This window comes from Aulostomus chinensis, chromosome 5 (genome assembly GCF_037954235.1).
Source record: "Aulostomus chinensis isolate RoL2024-O1b breed Wild chromosome 5, RoL_Achi_v1.0, whole genome shotgun sequence".
In the NCBI taxonomy this organism is placed as follows: domain Eukaryota; kingdom Metazoa; phylum Chordata; class Actinopteri; order Syngnathiformes; family Aulostomidae; genus Aulostomus; species Aulostomus chinensis.
The window spans coordinates 17,733,919-17,747,080 of record NC_141324.1 but is presented as its reverse complement, the minus strand read 5'-3'; the positions used below and the strand labels follow the sequence as shown (position 1 = coordinate 17,747,080).

The 13,162-nt window shown below is 44.0% G+C and overlaps 3 protein-coding genes across 4 annotated transcripts; 2 read left to right on the top strand and 1 right to left on the bottom strand.

The window, feature by feature from the left end:
• The first annotated feature begins 653 nt into the window (after positions 1–653).
• LOC147261542 (zona pellucida sperm-binding protein 3-like) lies at positions 654–3,998 on the top strand. 2 transcript variants are annotated; one of them, XM_086204963.1, is made up of 8 exons: positions 654–1,135; positions 1,209–1,324; positions 1,893–1,996; positions 2,089–2,266; positions 2,364–2,481; positions 2,557–2,642; positions 2,724–2,986; positions 3,690–3,998. In XM_086204963.1, the coding sequence occupies exons 1-8, from the start codon at positions 743–745 to the stop codon at positions 3,791–3,793; spliced, it is 1,362 nt and encodes a 453-aa protein (XP_086061089.1). In that variant the 5' UTR covers positions 654–742; the 3' UTR covers positions 3,794–3,998. The 2 variants fall into 2 exon arrangements, with proteins under 2 accessions (XP_086061089.1, XP_086061088.1); XM_086204962.1 differs by having other exon boundaries at positions 2,554–2,642.
• Positions 3,999–5,167: 1,169 nt separating this feature from the next.
• On the top strand, positions 5,168–5,653 carry LOC147261541 (putative membrane protein C3orf80 homolog). The gene has a single exon (XM_086205083.1). The coding sequence runs from the start codon at positions 5,168–5,170 to the stop codon at positions 5,651–5,653; it is 486 nt and encodes a 161-aa protein (XP_086061209.1).
• Positions 5,654–5,735: 82 nt separating this feature from the next.
• LOC147261540 (ADP-ribosylation factor-like protein 14) lies at positions 5,736–7,452 on the bottom strand. Its single transcript, XM_086204961.1, has one exon. The coding sequence runs from the start codon at positions 7,395–7,397 to the stop codon at positions 6,804–6,806; it is 594 nt and encodes a 197-aa protein (XP_086061087.1). The 5' UTR covers positions 7,398–7,452; the 3' UTR covers positions 5,736–6,803.
• Between the last annotated feature and the right edge of the window lie 5,710 nt (positions 7,453–13,162).

Sequence of the window (13,162 nt, the reverse complement as noted above, 5' to 3'; positions counted from 1 at the left end):
ACCAAAAACAATCCAATTGAATTTTTTTTTTTTTATATCTTCCTCATGTTTATATTTTACACAATTTTAATCTATGATTTAAAATATCTTATTAAATGATTTTTTATCATTAATTAAGTGGTGCTCTTTGTTGCTGTCACCTTGCCACCTTGCCATAGTTTTCATATTGGATTTGTTTGTTATTGTTTTTCTTCATCAATCTAATTAATCAAAAAAAGAACTTGTCTCAAAAGAGGATGAGGCTGTTCATCAAAACAGACATCTAATTACATATTTTGTTTGGTGAATAAAGGAACCATTGAGCTAAATCATGTGGCTTTTTTTCATCACAGGAGCTCAAGACTGATAGCTGCACTTGGAGTGCCACCTAGTGGACACTTTGGCTTAAAGCACATGACTAGATAGCAACCAAAACACAAATACTTCCAGAAAATAAAAATTATATAAATATATAAATATATGTGTGTGTGTGTGTATTTGTATATAATTCATTTTATTTTATGTATATTTTTTAATATACACTGAAAGTTGGTATTTAACGACAAATATGACGTAAGAAGGAATATTGCTCCACTATAGACGTAAGATGGTTTCACTGCTACGCGCAATAATCAACACACACGTGGCCTCACAGGTGCGTTTGAGGACTCAAATCACAGGAGATTACTTACATCCGTGCAGGTGTTTCCGGTAATGGTGAGACTCCGCCACACTTCCCGCTCTTGGATCCTGGAACCAAACTATGGCCCGCAGCGTGCAGCGACTCTTCCCTTGCTGGAGCTTTGTGTTTGTCGCTGTTATCACACTCACAGGAGGCCGTTTGATACGCTATAAGCAGACTGACTCCCACACGCCGAGCAGGACTCATCATGGAAACATCCAGCCCCACTTCTCCGCTCAGGTGACACAAGAACAGAGTGAGCGTCTTCGACCTGTCCGGGTCAGGTGTCACCCGGACTCACTGGAGGTGGTGGTGCAGGCTGACATGTTTGATACAGGCCTTCTGGTGGAGGGAGCGCACTTGCGTCTGGGCTCACAACCCGTAGGTGAGGGGAGTCCATGTGGAGCCGTCCCGTCAGGAGACACGGAATTCACTCTCCAGGCTCACCTGATGGACTGTGGATCTGAACTCTCTGTAGGTACTCATGGTTCTCCAAAGTTGTTCTGTTTGCACGTTTTTGTTTTAAAGACCTCACCCTGTTCTCTAGTCCACAGTGGAGAAGATCATCTATTCTAACGTGCTGGTGTACTCGCCTGAACCTTCACCTGAGGGGGTGCTTAGACTGGAGGCAGCAACTATTCCAGTTGAATGCCATTATGACAAGTAAGTTTTTAAAGTATTGTTGGCTTTCAAAGGCCTCATGTAATAAAGTGTGGCTTTCACCCTGTGTCCCTGTTAAATGTCTCGACAGAAAAAAAATCCCTATTTTGCTTTTTTTTCTTGTGAAAATCAACCACACGCTTGACTCACCTTGCAGTAAAAAGCATGTATTAAACTTGCATCCAATGAAAGTGAATTTTATGACCCGCTTCCACGCATCACATCATCCACCGCTGCACCAAAAACTACTGATGCCACCACCTGCAGTTGTGGCTGTAAAATGGTTGTTACTTTTTGGCACCTCACATCCCTGTGTAATGACTTGTCTGAATTTGTTTCATTTCAGTCACTTGGTCTGATTTAATGTCTGAAGAGCCGCGTGATGACATCATCGAACCAGCACGTTCAGTCCTGTAATGTTGCTACGGGCTAATGTGAATGCCAATGAATATCGGCGACAAGTTCCTCCTTTCATGACTTTGCAGGAAATGAACATGAGGTTCAGAGCCTCTCATGGCTGGTTCATTCTGGCCCGTAGCCTGCTTGGTCATTAAAGAGTGGTTGTTTTCAGGGTGTCTGCTGTCGATGGCCTGTCCCTGCAGCCCGCCTGGGTTCACTTTGTCTCCAAGACCACAGCTGACAGTCAGATCGACTTCCATCTGCGTCTCATGACTGGTAGGGCGCCGGAGCATGTGGTGCACCGTCATGCTGTCGTGCATCAGCGGCCAGTCTTGTGTTTTTTTTTTATTTGTATCCGGTCCTTGCAGATGACTGGCGCTTTGAGAGGGGCTCATACTCCTACTTCCTGGGTGACCCGATCCATTTTGAGGCGTCGGTCGTCATGGCTCACCACATGCCCTTACGTGTCTATGTTGACCATTGTGTTGCCACGGCTACTCCCGACACAGAGGCTACAACAAGATATGACTTTATTGAATATTCTGGGTAAGTCCTGATCAAGCGACATTAGCTCACGAATGAAATTGGCGTGAGGTGTTTGGACTTCTTAAACCTGCCTTTCTGTCTCCCTCCACCCTAACAGATGTCTGGCCGACGCCTTCCTGACAAACTCCAGCTCTCGTTTCCTATCCAGGGTTGAAGAACACACGCTTAGATTTCAGCTAGAGGCATTCAGGTTCCACCAAGAACCCGACCATCAGGTTGATATTGATGGTTTACTGCATGGATTCCTCACCCTTGTGAAGAGTGAGTTTGACAGATTTGTTTCCCAGCAGGTCTACATCATGTGCTACTTGAAGGCCGTCCCGGTCACATCACCCGTCAGTGCTCAGAACAGGGCCTGCTCTTATATCGATAAAAGGTAGTGTTTTTATTTGTAGTATGGAGGAACGTTCCTGACGCTCCACTATCGGGGAGCTTTGACCCTTGTCCCCTTGTCCAGATGGCGTTCAGTCGACGGCCATGACCAGGCATGTAGAAGCTGTGATAAATCCCATCGGTTCGAGGAGCCTCGACCAACAGAGCAGCCAAAAACCACTTCCAAGGCCAAATCCTGGTCCGCGGGGACCTCTGGAGTGACTTTTGTTCAGAACAGTTTCAGTCGGCATCCAGACCATCCTCTCCATCCAGGAGTTCCCCACAGCCAACGCTACAAGCCTCAGTCGTCTGCAAGAGTGATGAAGAGAGAATCTGACCTCACAGCAGGTGACTAAATGTCTTCATCCCAGGGCCAGCAGTTTTTCAAAGGAACCCATCAAGTTTTGGGGAATTATATTTATTTGACGCCCTCCCCAGAGCCAGACAAGAATATGGAAAACCGTCTCTTGTCAGTGTTGGTCCATTTGGTAGCTGAGCGCTAGTTAGCTTAGCACAGTGAATTGTTGTGAATGGGAAGTGTAAGCACCTTCAATTAGATAAGATTCAGGATGTCTGTTTGGTAGATTATCAAAAAAACATGTCTTCAGTCTCACTGTTCTATTAATGCAGACAAAGGTCATTTTGGAGAACTGTTAAACTTGTGATGAATGTATGCTAACACTTCCCACCCACCACCTTTCACTGTGCTAAGATAACTAGTCGTCAGCCTGGGTCTCTAATGTACACACGGGGAGAGCAGTATCGAACTTCCTGTCTGGCTCTGGGAAAGATGGGCAACATTTGCATTTCCCAAAAAAGATGGCATACACTGTAAATGTAAACTAAACTTTTAAAATCCAAGTATATTAATGCTGCTTTAAATAAAAGTAAGACAATCAGGTTAGGATATGTAGCTATTAATAGGTTAAACTCTGTATTTACCTAGCTCAAACCTATTAAACCATTTTTTTTAATGCAGCTAGAATTAAAGGTTTGAATGATTTTTTTTTTTTTTTTTTTTTTTTACAATCGTTCTTCTATGGTCTTCCAGAGAGAAAAGTGCAGCTGGGACCCCTCACCGTCCTGCCATCCAGCAGACTCGCGCGTTCAGTAACCGTACTCTCACCAAAAAGCAGCAGAGACCCAAGATGGTGACGCTGCTGCATTCAGAATCACAACAGCGTGGAGACCCAGCAACCCCAACACACACCCAGGACACAAGCGGCTGATAGATTAATTTCGTCAGCAGTATCATTTCACTTTTCCAAGATTTTCTTAACTTAAGGTTGTTTGTTTTTTTTTTGCAGTTCTTGTATTTTCATGACAAACATGTTTGTCCAAAATATATTTTACAATGTGACTTCTGCCTTTTATTCTTTGGTGTGTGTGTGTGTGTGTGTGTGTGTGTGTGGGGGGGGGGGGGGGTTGGTTGTAACTGCGTCACACAAAATCAAATATGGACTGATATCCTCCAATATTTGATACTCCAGTGCCACAAAATCCCACTCCCCATAATTCTTGCTGCAAAGAATATAATTAGCATTGGATTTCCAGCACTCAAACTCATTAGGATAGAAGTGGATGTCAAAGGGACAGACACACACACACACTCCTTTGATGTGAGATCCATCTAACATAATACCAGTTATTTTAAGCAAAGAGCAGCAGACGTGCAATCATGGAGCACTTGCCTCCATTACCACCCACCCCACTCATCATGTTATTGATTAAACATGGCGAAGGCTTCATCACGCAGTATAAAATGTTGGCTTTAAGGCCACATCCAGTAAAACGGTTCGCCGTGGCTTTCTAGAACAGCTTGCATTGAAGATGTAGTTTTGCTCTTTGATTTAAACGAATCGAAACATGCAGCTTGGTAACATCTCTTTGCCGCTCATTCTGTAACCGGTGTGTCGTGACAGTTCACCTTAGTAATCCAGGCAGTGAACGGCATGATGGACTCACCAGCTGAGAGGCTGACCTGACGTACCCCCTGAAAAAAGCTGCATTAATAATGCAAATGGAAATCCTTCTGTGCATCTGCCAGCGAGAGCATTTAGTTGTTTAGGTACAGTTGTGTCAGCACTTCGGACGCACTTGTTTCCTGGGGTCTGTGGAGCTGTCAGTGGTACGGAACACCCCCCCCCCCCCCACACACACACACACACACACACACACACACATACACTACCCAGACGACCTCAACGTCAGAAAGAGCAGGTCGATTTCCTGGGCGCCTGTTTACTCTCCTATCCAATGACAGAGACTTTGCATGTAAGCTTGTGGTTATGGTTCGCTCCTGCGCTAAGAGCATAATAAATTAGGACATACCATGTAGGAATTATAAATTGTAGAGACTATCAAAGGACCTTGGTTGATTTTTCATTTATTTGTTTGGGCCCAGCAATTCTCCTGGATATGATGGTTCTTCATCCAGCAGCCTCTCATCACTGAGCGACTCACCCGCGTCCCGCTGTCTTGACCATCGCACCGTTTCCAGGGAGGAACATGTTTTCTTACAAAAGCCAAATGCTGGCGGTGTTTACTCTTTGCTCTTTACTTCCTACCATTTGCTCCATCCGGAGATGCGGCCAGGACCTGTGCCGGGATGATCAGGTGTGCTGCGCCCAGGGGAGCAACACATCCGCCGTCACCTGTTGCCAGCAATTCGTGGATAAAACCTACTACAACATCGCCATGGTCACCCGGAAACTGTCTGGGGTTCTAATTATGCTGCTTCTCTTCGCTGTCGGATACTTTGTCCAGAGAGTTTTATGTACCAGATCCAGGCAGCTCGCCTCGCCTCACAACGGACACACGACGGCTACGAGATCACAAGAACCGCTCATGGAGAGCTGCGCCCGGGACTGCCCGGTGGACCCCGGCCCGGTGGACCCCGGCCCCGCTGCTCTGCTGCCCACCTACGATGAATGCAAACGCCTGCCGACCTATGAGGAGACGGTGCGGGATGGGTGCAGAGGACCAACCGTGAACTCTCAGGGACAAAATACATGACATGACATTTGGAGGAATGTCAGCACAGCGCCTTGAAGTGATGTAGTTAATATCGTTCAAACTAATTCGAAAGAAAGTTGGTTTTAACACATTTAATGCTTTAGTTGGTGTGTATTGTTAATAAACATATGCTTTGGTGGCATAGTAGTAAGAACAATCTTTGCCAAATCATGGAACTTTGTCAGTGACACCGTCTTTTTTCAGCTCTCTAAGAACCCTGAACTTGTCAACATGTAACGGAAAGTAATGAGCTCGCTAGAAATGATGTATTCTATATTTTACCAGTGGATTAAACAGAGAGGATTAACACCAGCCAGAGGATCAGGGTGATATCACATCAGCAAATCAGGTTATCTCCATGAAATGGGTGCAGTGACGCCTCCCTGAAGAATGTCTTCGTTGCTGATTCAGTGCTCATGATGAAAAGATGACGTATCCACCGCCAAGAGCGCGTCTACGTTCATGAGGTCCTCAGCAGTGGTTGTGATGCACAGTTAATAAACACATCATGATATGTGGCCTTTCCATCCTCCATCCAGCCTACAGGGTCTCCGTCCTGCCACCTTCGCTGGCGTGAATGTGGGAAAATGATCCATCTGAATATGACCAACAAATCAGTGCCGTTCATCGTTTTGTCTATTTTGAAGCTTGGGGCTTGTCATCTTGGTCATTTCACGTTGATTTTCTGAGTTGACCATATTTGGAAGAGAGGGCAGAGGTTCAGGGGAACCCCTCTATCCTGAAGACTCATGTCTTGCTCATGACCTGTCAATCACAAAGTGGCCACACCCTGTTTTAATGTGTATTTTTCTCTTCATGGGATCATAATTTAAAAAAAACTGTCATGCATAAGACTTGAGACCATAAACTCATAAAGACAATATTTGCGGAAGTAGCCTCATCAATATTTGATACAACCCAACATCTGTCTGTAACCAGTGAAGGTGCCCCCTGCTGGCTGTTAGAGAGAATGCAACAGTCTCTTCTACACTGGCTTCACTTTACACAACCGGAAGCTCCTTCCAGTTCTTTTACACAGTCAATAAATATCTTTGTAATTACCAGATTTGTCATGAATATAGGCCAATGTAGTTTTGATCTTGAGTATTCAGTAATAATAGAGCATCCTATTACAAGCTGAATATGATACTTAATGTTTTGTAGCTCGGATGTAATCCTTGATATTGTCTTTGATTGCCCCAGTGTCTGATGGGAGTTTGACCATTTGGACAACTTGTCTTAGGGCCTCTTCCACTCCAAAGCCTGTTGATGCAGAGCAAGGCTGCACGAACCAATCCCGCTCAGAACAAATCTTCCTCAGGTTGAATCTGTCCTTGATTTCAGTGACTGTCAGAGCGCCGCTAACATCCTGCTTGTTGGCGAGTAGAATCAGGGGACGATTCTGCAGCTGGTCACTCCTCAGAGTGTTCTCCAGCTCCCGGCGTGCCTCCTCAAGACGCCGCCTGTCAGAACTGTCCACAACAAACAGAATAGCTGCTGTGTCCTGGTGGAAACTCTTCCAGTGCTGTCGCATTTGTTCCTGACCCCCGACATCCCACAGAGTCAAGGTGAAGTTTTTCCTGTTCCTCCTCGCCTCGAGCATCTCCACGTTGAAGCCGATCGTTGGAACCGTGTTGACACAGGCGTTATGCTTCACTTTGTAGAGAATTGTAGACTTTCCGGCGTTGTCCAGACCCAGGAGGAGGACTCGGGCCTCTGGCTGTTTGGATCCTCGCTGGCCCATGAGGAGAGATGTAGACAGAAGTGGGCCAATCCCCCTTGTGCAGAACCCTTTTGACACATTGTTTGCCGATTGCGTTGTCCTGGGTTTAATGGATAAGCCAGCTGACTAGGACTCATGGTTCACTGATAAGATACCACACCAGGGGACAAAGTATCTTTGTTCCTGGGCGTTTGGATTCATGCACAGTCATAGACAATCTAACAACATGGATACTATTCCAATAAAACTCTCTTGATAAAGTGTTGAGTCTTTCTATTGAACGTGTTATTTCCTAATTACTTCCATCAAGGATGTCATGGTTTTGGCGGCGTTTGTCTATTTGTCTGCAGGATTCTGCAAAAAAAATCATGCAGGGGTGGCGCATAAGCCAGGGAAGAGGGTGTTCAATTTTGGAGGAAAAACTTCCATGCGCTCCTCCTGGTGGGTCGGCCAGATCCATCTGGAATTTGTTCAGAATACACCTTAAAGCTTAGGGGTGGGTTCCCGTGAAGACTGAGGGTTTTTGTTAAATGACGTTAATGACCAGGAAACTGGTGTAACCTGGACAGATGTTTTCCAGACTTCATGTTAGCTGAGTATACCAGACTGAAGACACCTGAATTTTAGTCAAAGTCCTAATGCCGTCCCGTGGTTACAGGAAGTAAATCTGATGTAACAAACACAATAACACTGTGTTTAAGATGGTCGCCTTCTTAAAATAATCGCCTGAGGCATTTTTTTCCCCAAGTTTTTCAGAAAACACAAACAACTGGAGATAAAACATCATTGGGAGTTGTTTTAGCCCAAAGTACAAATTTGTCCAAAAATGACTGCGATCACATCAGCATCTTTCACGATCTGGCAACCGTGTTTTTATTAACGCATCAACAAATCTGAGTATCCTACTGAGGTATTGACCGTAATCTGCAACATCCTCATCAGGTCAAACCCTGTCCCATTATTACAAATTAAAAGTTTATCGTCCTCTTGTTGTATAATAAGTTTATTATTCATTCTCCTCGACTACTTCCCTCCAGCACCATGTCAGAGCCTCACTGAAAAGTTGGCAATGTGTTTCCTTCCTCAAAAAACAAAAAAAACAAAACATATTTCTGATGTTGGCCATGGAGCACCATCAAATCATCCTAAATACATGAAGACACGGTTTAGAAATTGTAATCGCATCATTAACTTAGTGATCACTACAGGATGAACAATAAACACAACAATAAACTTCCCGGCACAAAGAAAGAAAGAAAGTTTCTCAGGGAGTCGGGAATCCTCGACGTTCATTGAAACGGCGTCTTTACCTTTCGACCGAGACCGGAATTTTCCGGGAGATGTTTTCACCTTCACATCGCTCACTTTCCTCAAACCTTCCTAAAGTTTCACAGCTCCTCAAACATTCGTTAAAAAAACCCAACTCTGCTATTAAGCTGTTGAGTCTCTGAAATCAAACGCTTATGACGTCAAGGTGTGATATAAAATAAACTGAATTTAGTTTTTAAGCGTCTTGTTATGATTTTGTGTACATTATTTGATATCTAAAAAAAACAACAACAACAACCCACAAATAGGATGCATTTAGTCAAGTAGAAGAATGAGGAATAAATGAAAGTTGATCCCAGATGATTATGGCTCCCGTGTGTGGAAACCATCAGTCCAACTCTCATTCTCCAGTCTGATCAAAACCAAATCCTTCGGAGAGCAGAAACATCTCTTTCACTCAAGACAAAAGTCATGACAGAAACATGCTTCGTGGCGCTCGTCACTTCCTCTCTGTCCTTCCTCTTCTCCGTTTCTCCTCCCTTCAGTCCATCATATGAATGTCTCATATGACTAAATCAATAAATCAGCAGGATCGCCTCGGTCAGCTCCTCCGTGTTGACCGGATGGTCTGAATCCACTTTGATCCGCAGCAGCGGCAGCAGCGCGGATGCGGACGGAGGCGCAGGTCAGCGCGCGGACTGCTGCTCCAAAGACGCAAAAGCTCGAGGACACCAGCAAGAGAATCAAGACCTTCACACTCGACACTGATTCACCTGCAGATCCGGACCGGCATCGTGGATCATGAGCTGGTCCATATCTCCCTCTGCTTCACCCAAACGCCACCGGTGGGATTATCCATCACATACACCAGTCCCCCGGCGTCCCGGCGGCTCTGGGGCCAGGAGTGGGGTGCTGACCTCTCCGATGGCCGGTTTGAAGAGTAAAGGCAGGCCGACTGATTGCTCACCTTCTTTTGGATGCAGACAACAGACGCTGAAGCGCTACATGAGTCCGTTTTCTGTAACGTGTCAACTGAGCCAACACGCTGGAAAAGCACCCGCGCCTCGATGGAGGATTTGGAGCTCTGCTGACCCATGTTGTTGTTGTTTACTTCCTCAGACACAAATGGACCGATGTCAAGTCAGTGGTTCCAGTTAGCTTAGGCACAACTTACTCCCACGAGTGTCTGTCTGTCCACTCCGGTCTCACTTATAAAGTGTCAAAGCCATATAAAACAGAGTAGTTGGTTCCCGTAAGGCTGCGCTGTGACGCATTTGGCTTAATGGATATTGGAAACTTGAATGTTGCTCGTGGCATGCGGTTCATCATGTCCGGACTATTCTGAGTCTCTTCACCTGGTACAGAGCGTCACTCAGTAGACTTCCCAGCTGTTTACACCCCCGCTGATTGATGCGGAGCAGCAGAGTTGCCTTGTAATGATAGTAGAAGTTATTTATGGTCGAGACGAGCTGACAGACACATCTCAGCCTCTTTTACTGTATTCTACACATCAAAGGGATCTTCTTCCCCTCCTCTTTTAATCTGGTAGTTGAACGCAAACACACACAAAAACTTCATAAACTCAGCAGGTACATCAGACCTGATAGCGATGTGCGTAGACGCTCCAAAACGCATCAATGGCGCGCCCAGAAGTGACGTTCGCACTGCATAATGAACACGTAAATCTTCTACTTCATGCGTGACGTAAATACACTCTAAATAGTAAGTCAGAGCATTTGTTGACACCTCTTAATTTAATACACATGTGCAATTTAAAAAAATGGAATTAATTGATTTAGATAAACTTTCTAGTTGCTAACTTTATTTTTTAATTTGTGATCAAATAGTTATGTTGGTTATTACAAAAACTTAATTTAGCATGTCATGTACACTCAAATGTCACTGTTGGTAAGCTTAAAATAAAATTCAAGTTGCCGTTACATAATAAACTTTATAACTAAGTTTTTCTCAACGTTGACTTTTCCATTTTAAGTTCCATCTCCTACCCAAACAGCTGAATAAGACTTTCATTGAGATAATTCAAATTTAGCTTGTTTAACCGTGTAACTGCTCGCTACAGCACTGTTATCCAAGGGCCACAGCCACATTTGTTTCTAAAAAAAAGTTATTCATTCACATGTGTAGCTGTGCTCTTCCCCCTAGTTTGTTTAACCATGTGACTGCTCACTAAGTTACAGCACTGTTCCCTGGGTACCACATTTGGGATGAGAATCAGTTGTTTTTTTCTTTTAAAAAAATGTGTTTGTATATACATATATATAAAGAGAGAGAGAGAGATTCTTCTTTTTTTTTTGTCTACCTGTTTAAAATCTGGAGGTGGAAATTTTAGTCATGTAAATGCAATGATGTAAACTTAAATGACTGCATTTTGTTAAAGGTGTCATTGTTTTGACAGATGGGTGGTGAGTCTGCCATGCATTCACCAGAACATAAAGCCTGAGATCACATTCATCAAGAAATCACTCCTGAGAAGCTCAGCAAGGCGTCAGGTCAGAAACTCCTTCCTTCACTTGCCAGTGTTGTAGCACGAGCGCAACCTCATCGGAGAGAGAGTTGTTTGTCCACCTCAGTCACCATCTGACTGTGGTGTGTGTGTTTAAAAACTGTGATTTTAGCACCAATATCCATGGGACATTTGGATCCCACAAAAGCAGAAAACGCACTCCTCACTCAGTGCAAGGCTTTAAAGACGATGCGCTGAAGATGACTTGTGCATGTTCTCCAAATGCTCACTCACTCACTCACTCACTCACTCACTATAATAATTTGGTCCCCATTAATGCTATTGGAAATACTGTCGCTAATTTCTTCACTTTACGTTCCACAGATAAACGATGATGTGATTTTTGAAGAGGCAACAAAGAAATAAACTGAGTAGGTTTCTCTGTCAGGCCAGTTCGTATGATGCTGTCCGGGATGTTCAACCTTCACGACAGTTGTGACAGCGGACAAAAAAAAAGGTGTTGTTTAATAAATATGTACATATTTTAGCCCAAAGAGAATGTTTTTAGTTTGTTTTCAGAATGATTGATGCAGGCTTACTTATGGTGATTATACTGATGTTACTGTGCAGTTTTGAGTCTCTTGCGGTTTGTCTTTTGCCATAACATTTGACGAGTTGCTGTTATGTATCTATGTAGACTTTGTAGTTTCGATGGCAGTTTTGAGCCGGTCACACTTACACCGAGGAATTACAAGCTTTTGGCACAGAGGAGCAGTTGAAAAGTAAGTTTGTTTTCTTACTTTGTTTTTGCAATGCTCAAGTTCAAAATAAAAATAAGCAGTTAATTGCACAAAAGCAGTGGTTCAACTGTCTTTCTTGAAAGCACAAAAAATATACAAAAAATAAAAATAAAGAAAAAGTATATATATATATATATATATATATATATATATATACACATATGTATGTATATTTCAAAATTACTGCTACTTAAAAAGTTGTGTGCATTGTTATTATTAACTAGACAACAAATTAAACTACTTTAAAATAATGTGGTAAAGTCAGTTGACTTAACATATTTTTTTGAGTTACCAACTTAAAAACTTGTCCTTATGATAACATTGATTCAGTAAGCAGTACTTAAAATAAGCTTTGACTGAAGAGGAAAAGCGAATTCGTCCAATGTAATATTGTTTGTTGGTTCAACGCAATTTCAGCCACCCTGTGTAGGAACCTCGTTTTGGCCGCTTGAACCTGCAATCTCATTCTTTCGATCTTGACTGGTTATGACCATGGGTGAGGGTAGGAACCAAGATCGACAGGTAAATTGAGGGCTTCATTTTTTGGCATAGCTCTCTCTTCACCACAACGGACCGGTTTAGCACTCGCATGATTGCAGACGTCGCCCCAGTCCTCCATCGCTTGTGAACAAGATCCTGAGATACTTAAACTCTTCCACCTGAGGCAGGACCTCTGCCCTGACCCGGAGTGGGCAGTCCCCCTTTTTTTGGCTGAGGACCATGGTCTCAGACTTGGAGGTGCTGATTCCCATCCCAACTGCTTCACACTCAGCTGCAAACTGCCCCAGCAGGAGCTAGAGGTCGTTGTTTGATGGAGCTAAGAGGACCACGTCATCTACAAAAAGCAGAGACGACAAACTCAACAACCTGACAAATGGCAGCCTTGGTGGAGTCCAAACCTCACTGGGAACAAGTCTGACTTACTGCCAGCAACGTGAACCAAGCTCTCACTCCCTCGGTACAGAGACTGACCATCCTCCCCATACTCATAGAGTACTCCATACACACACACACACACACACACACACACACAGACAGACACACACACGCACACACACACACACACACACACACACGCTCACAGGATGCCCCTGGGAACATGGTCATAAGCCTTCTCTAAATCCACAAAGCAGATCTGGATTGGTTGAAAACCCCTAATGCCCCTTCCAGCACCCTAGTGGGAGTAAAGAGCTGATCCAATCTCCTCAATCTGAGATCCAACTATCAACCACGACACTCCAATACCCTGGCAT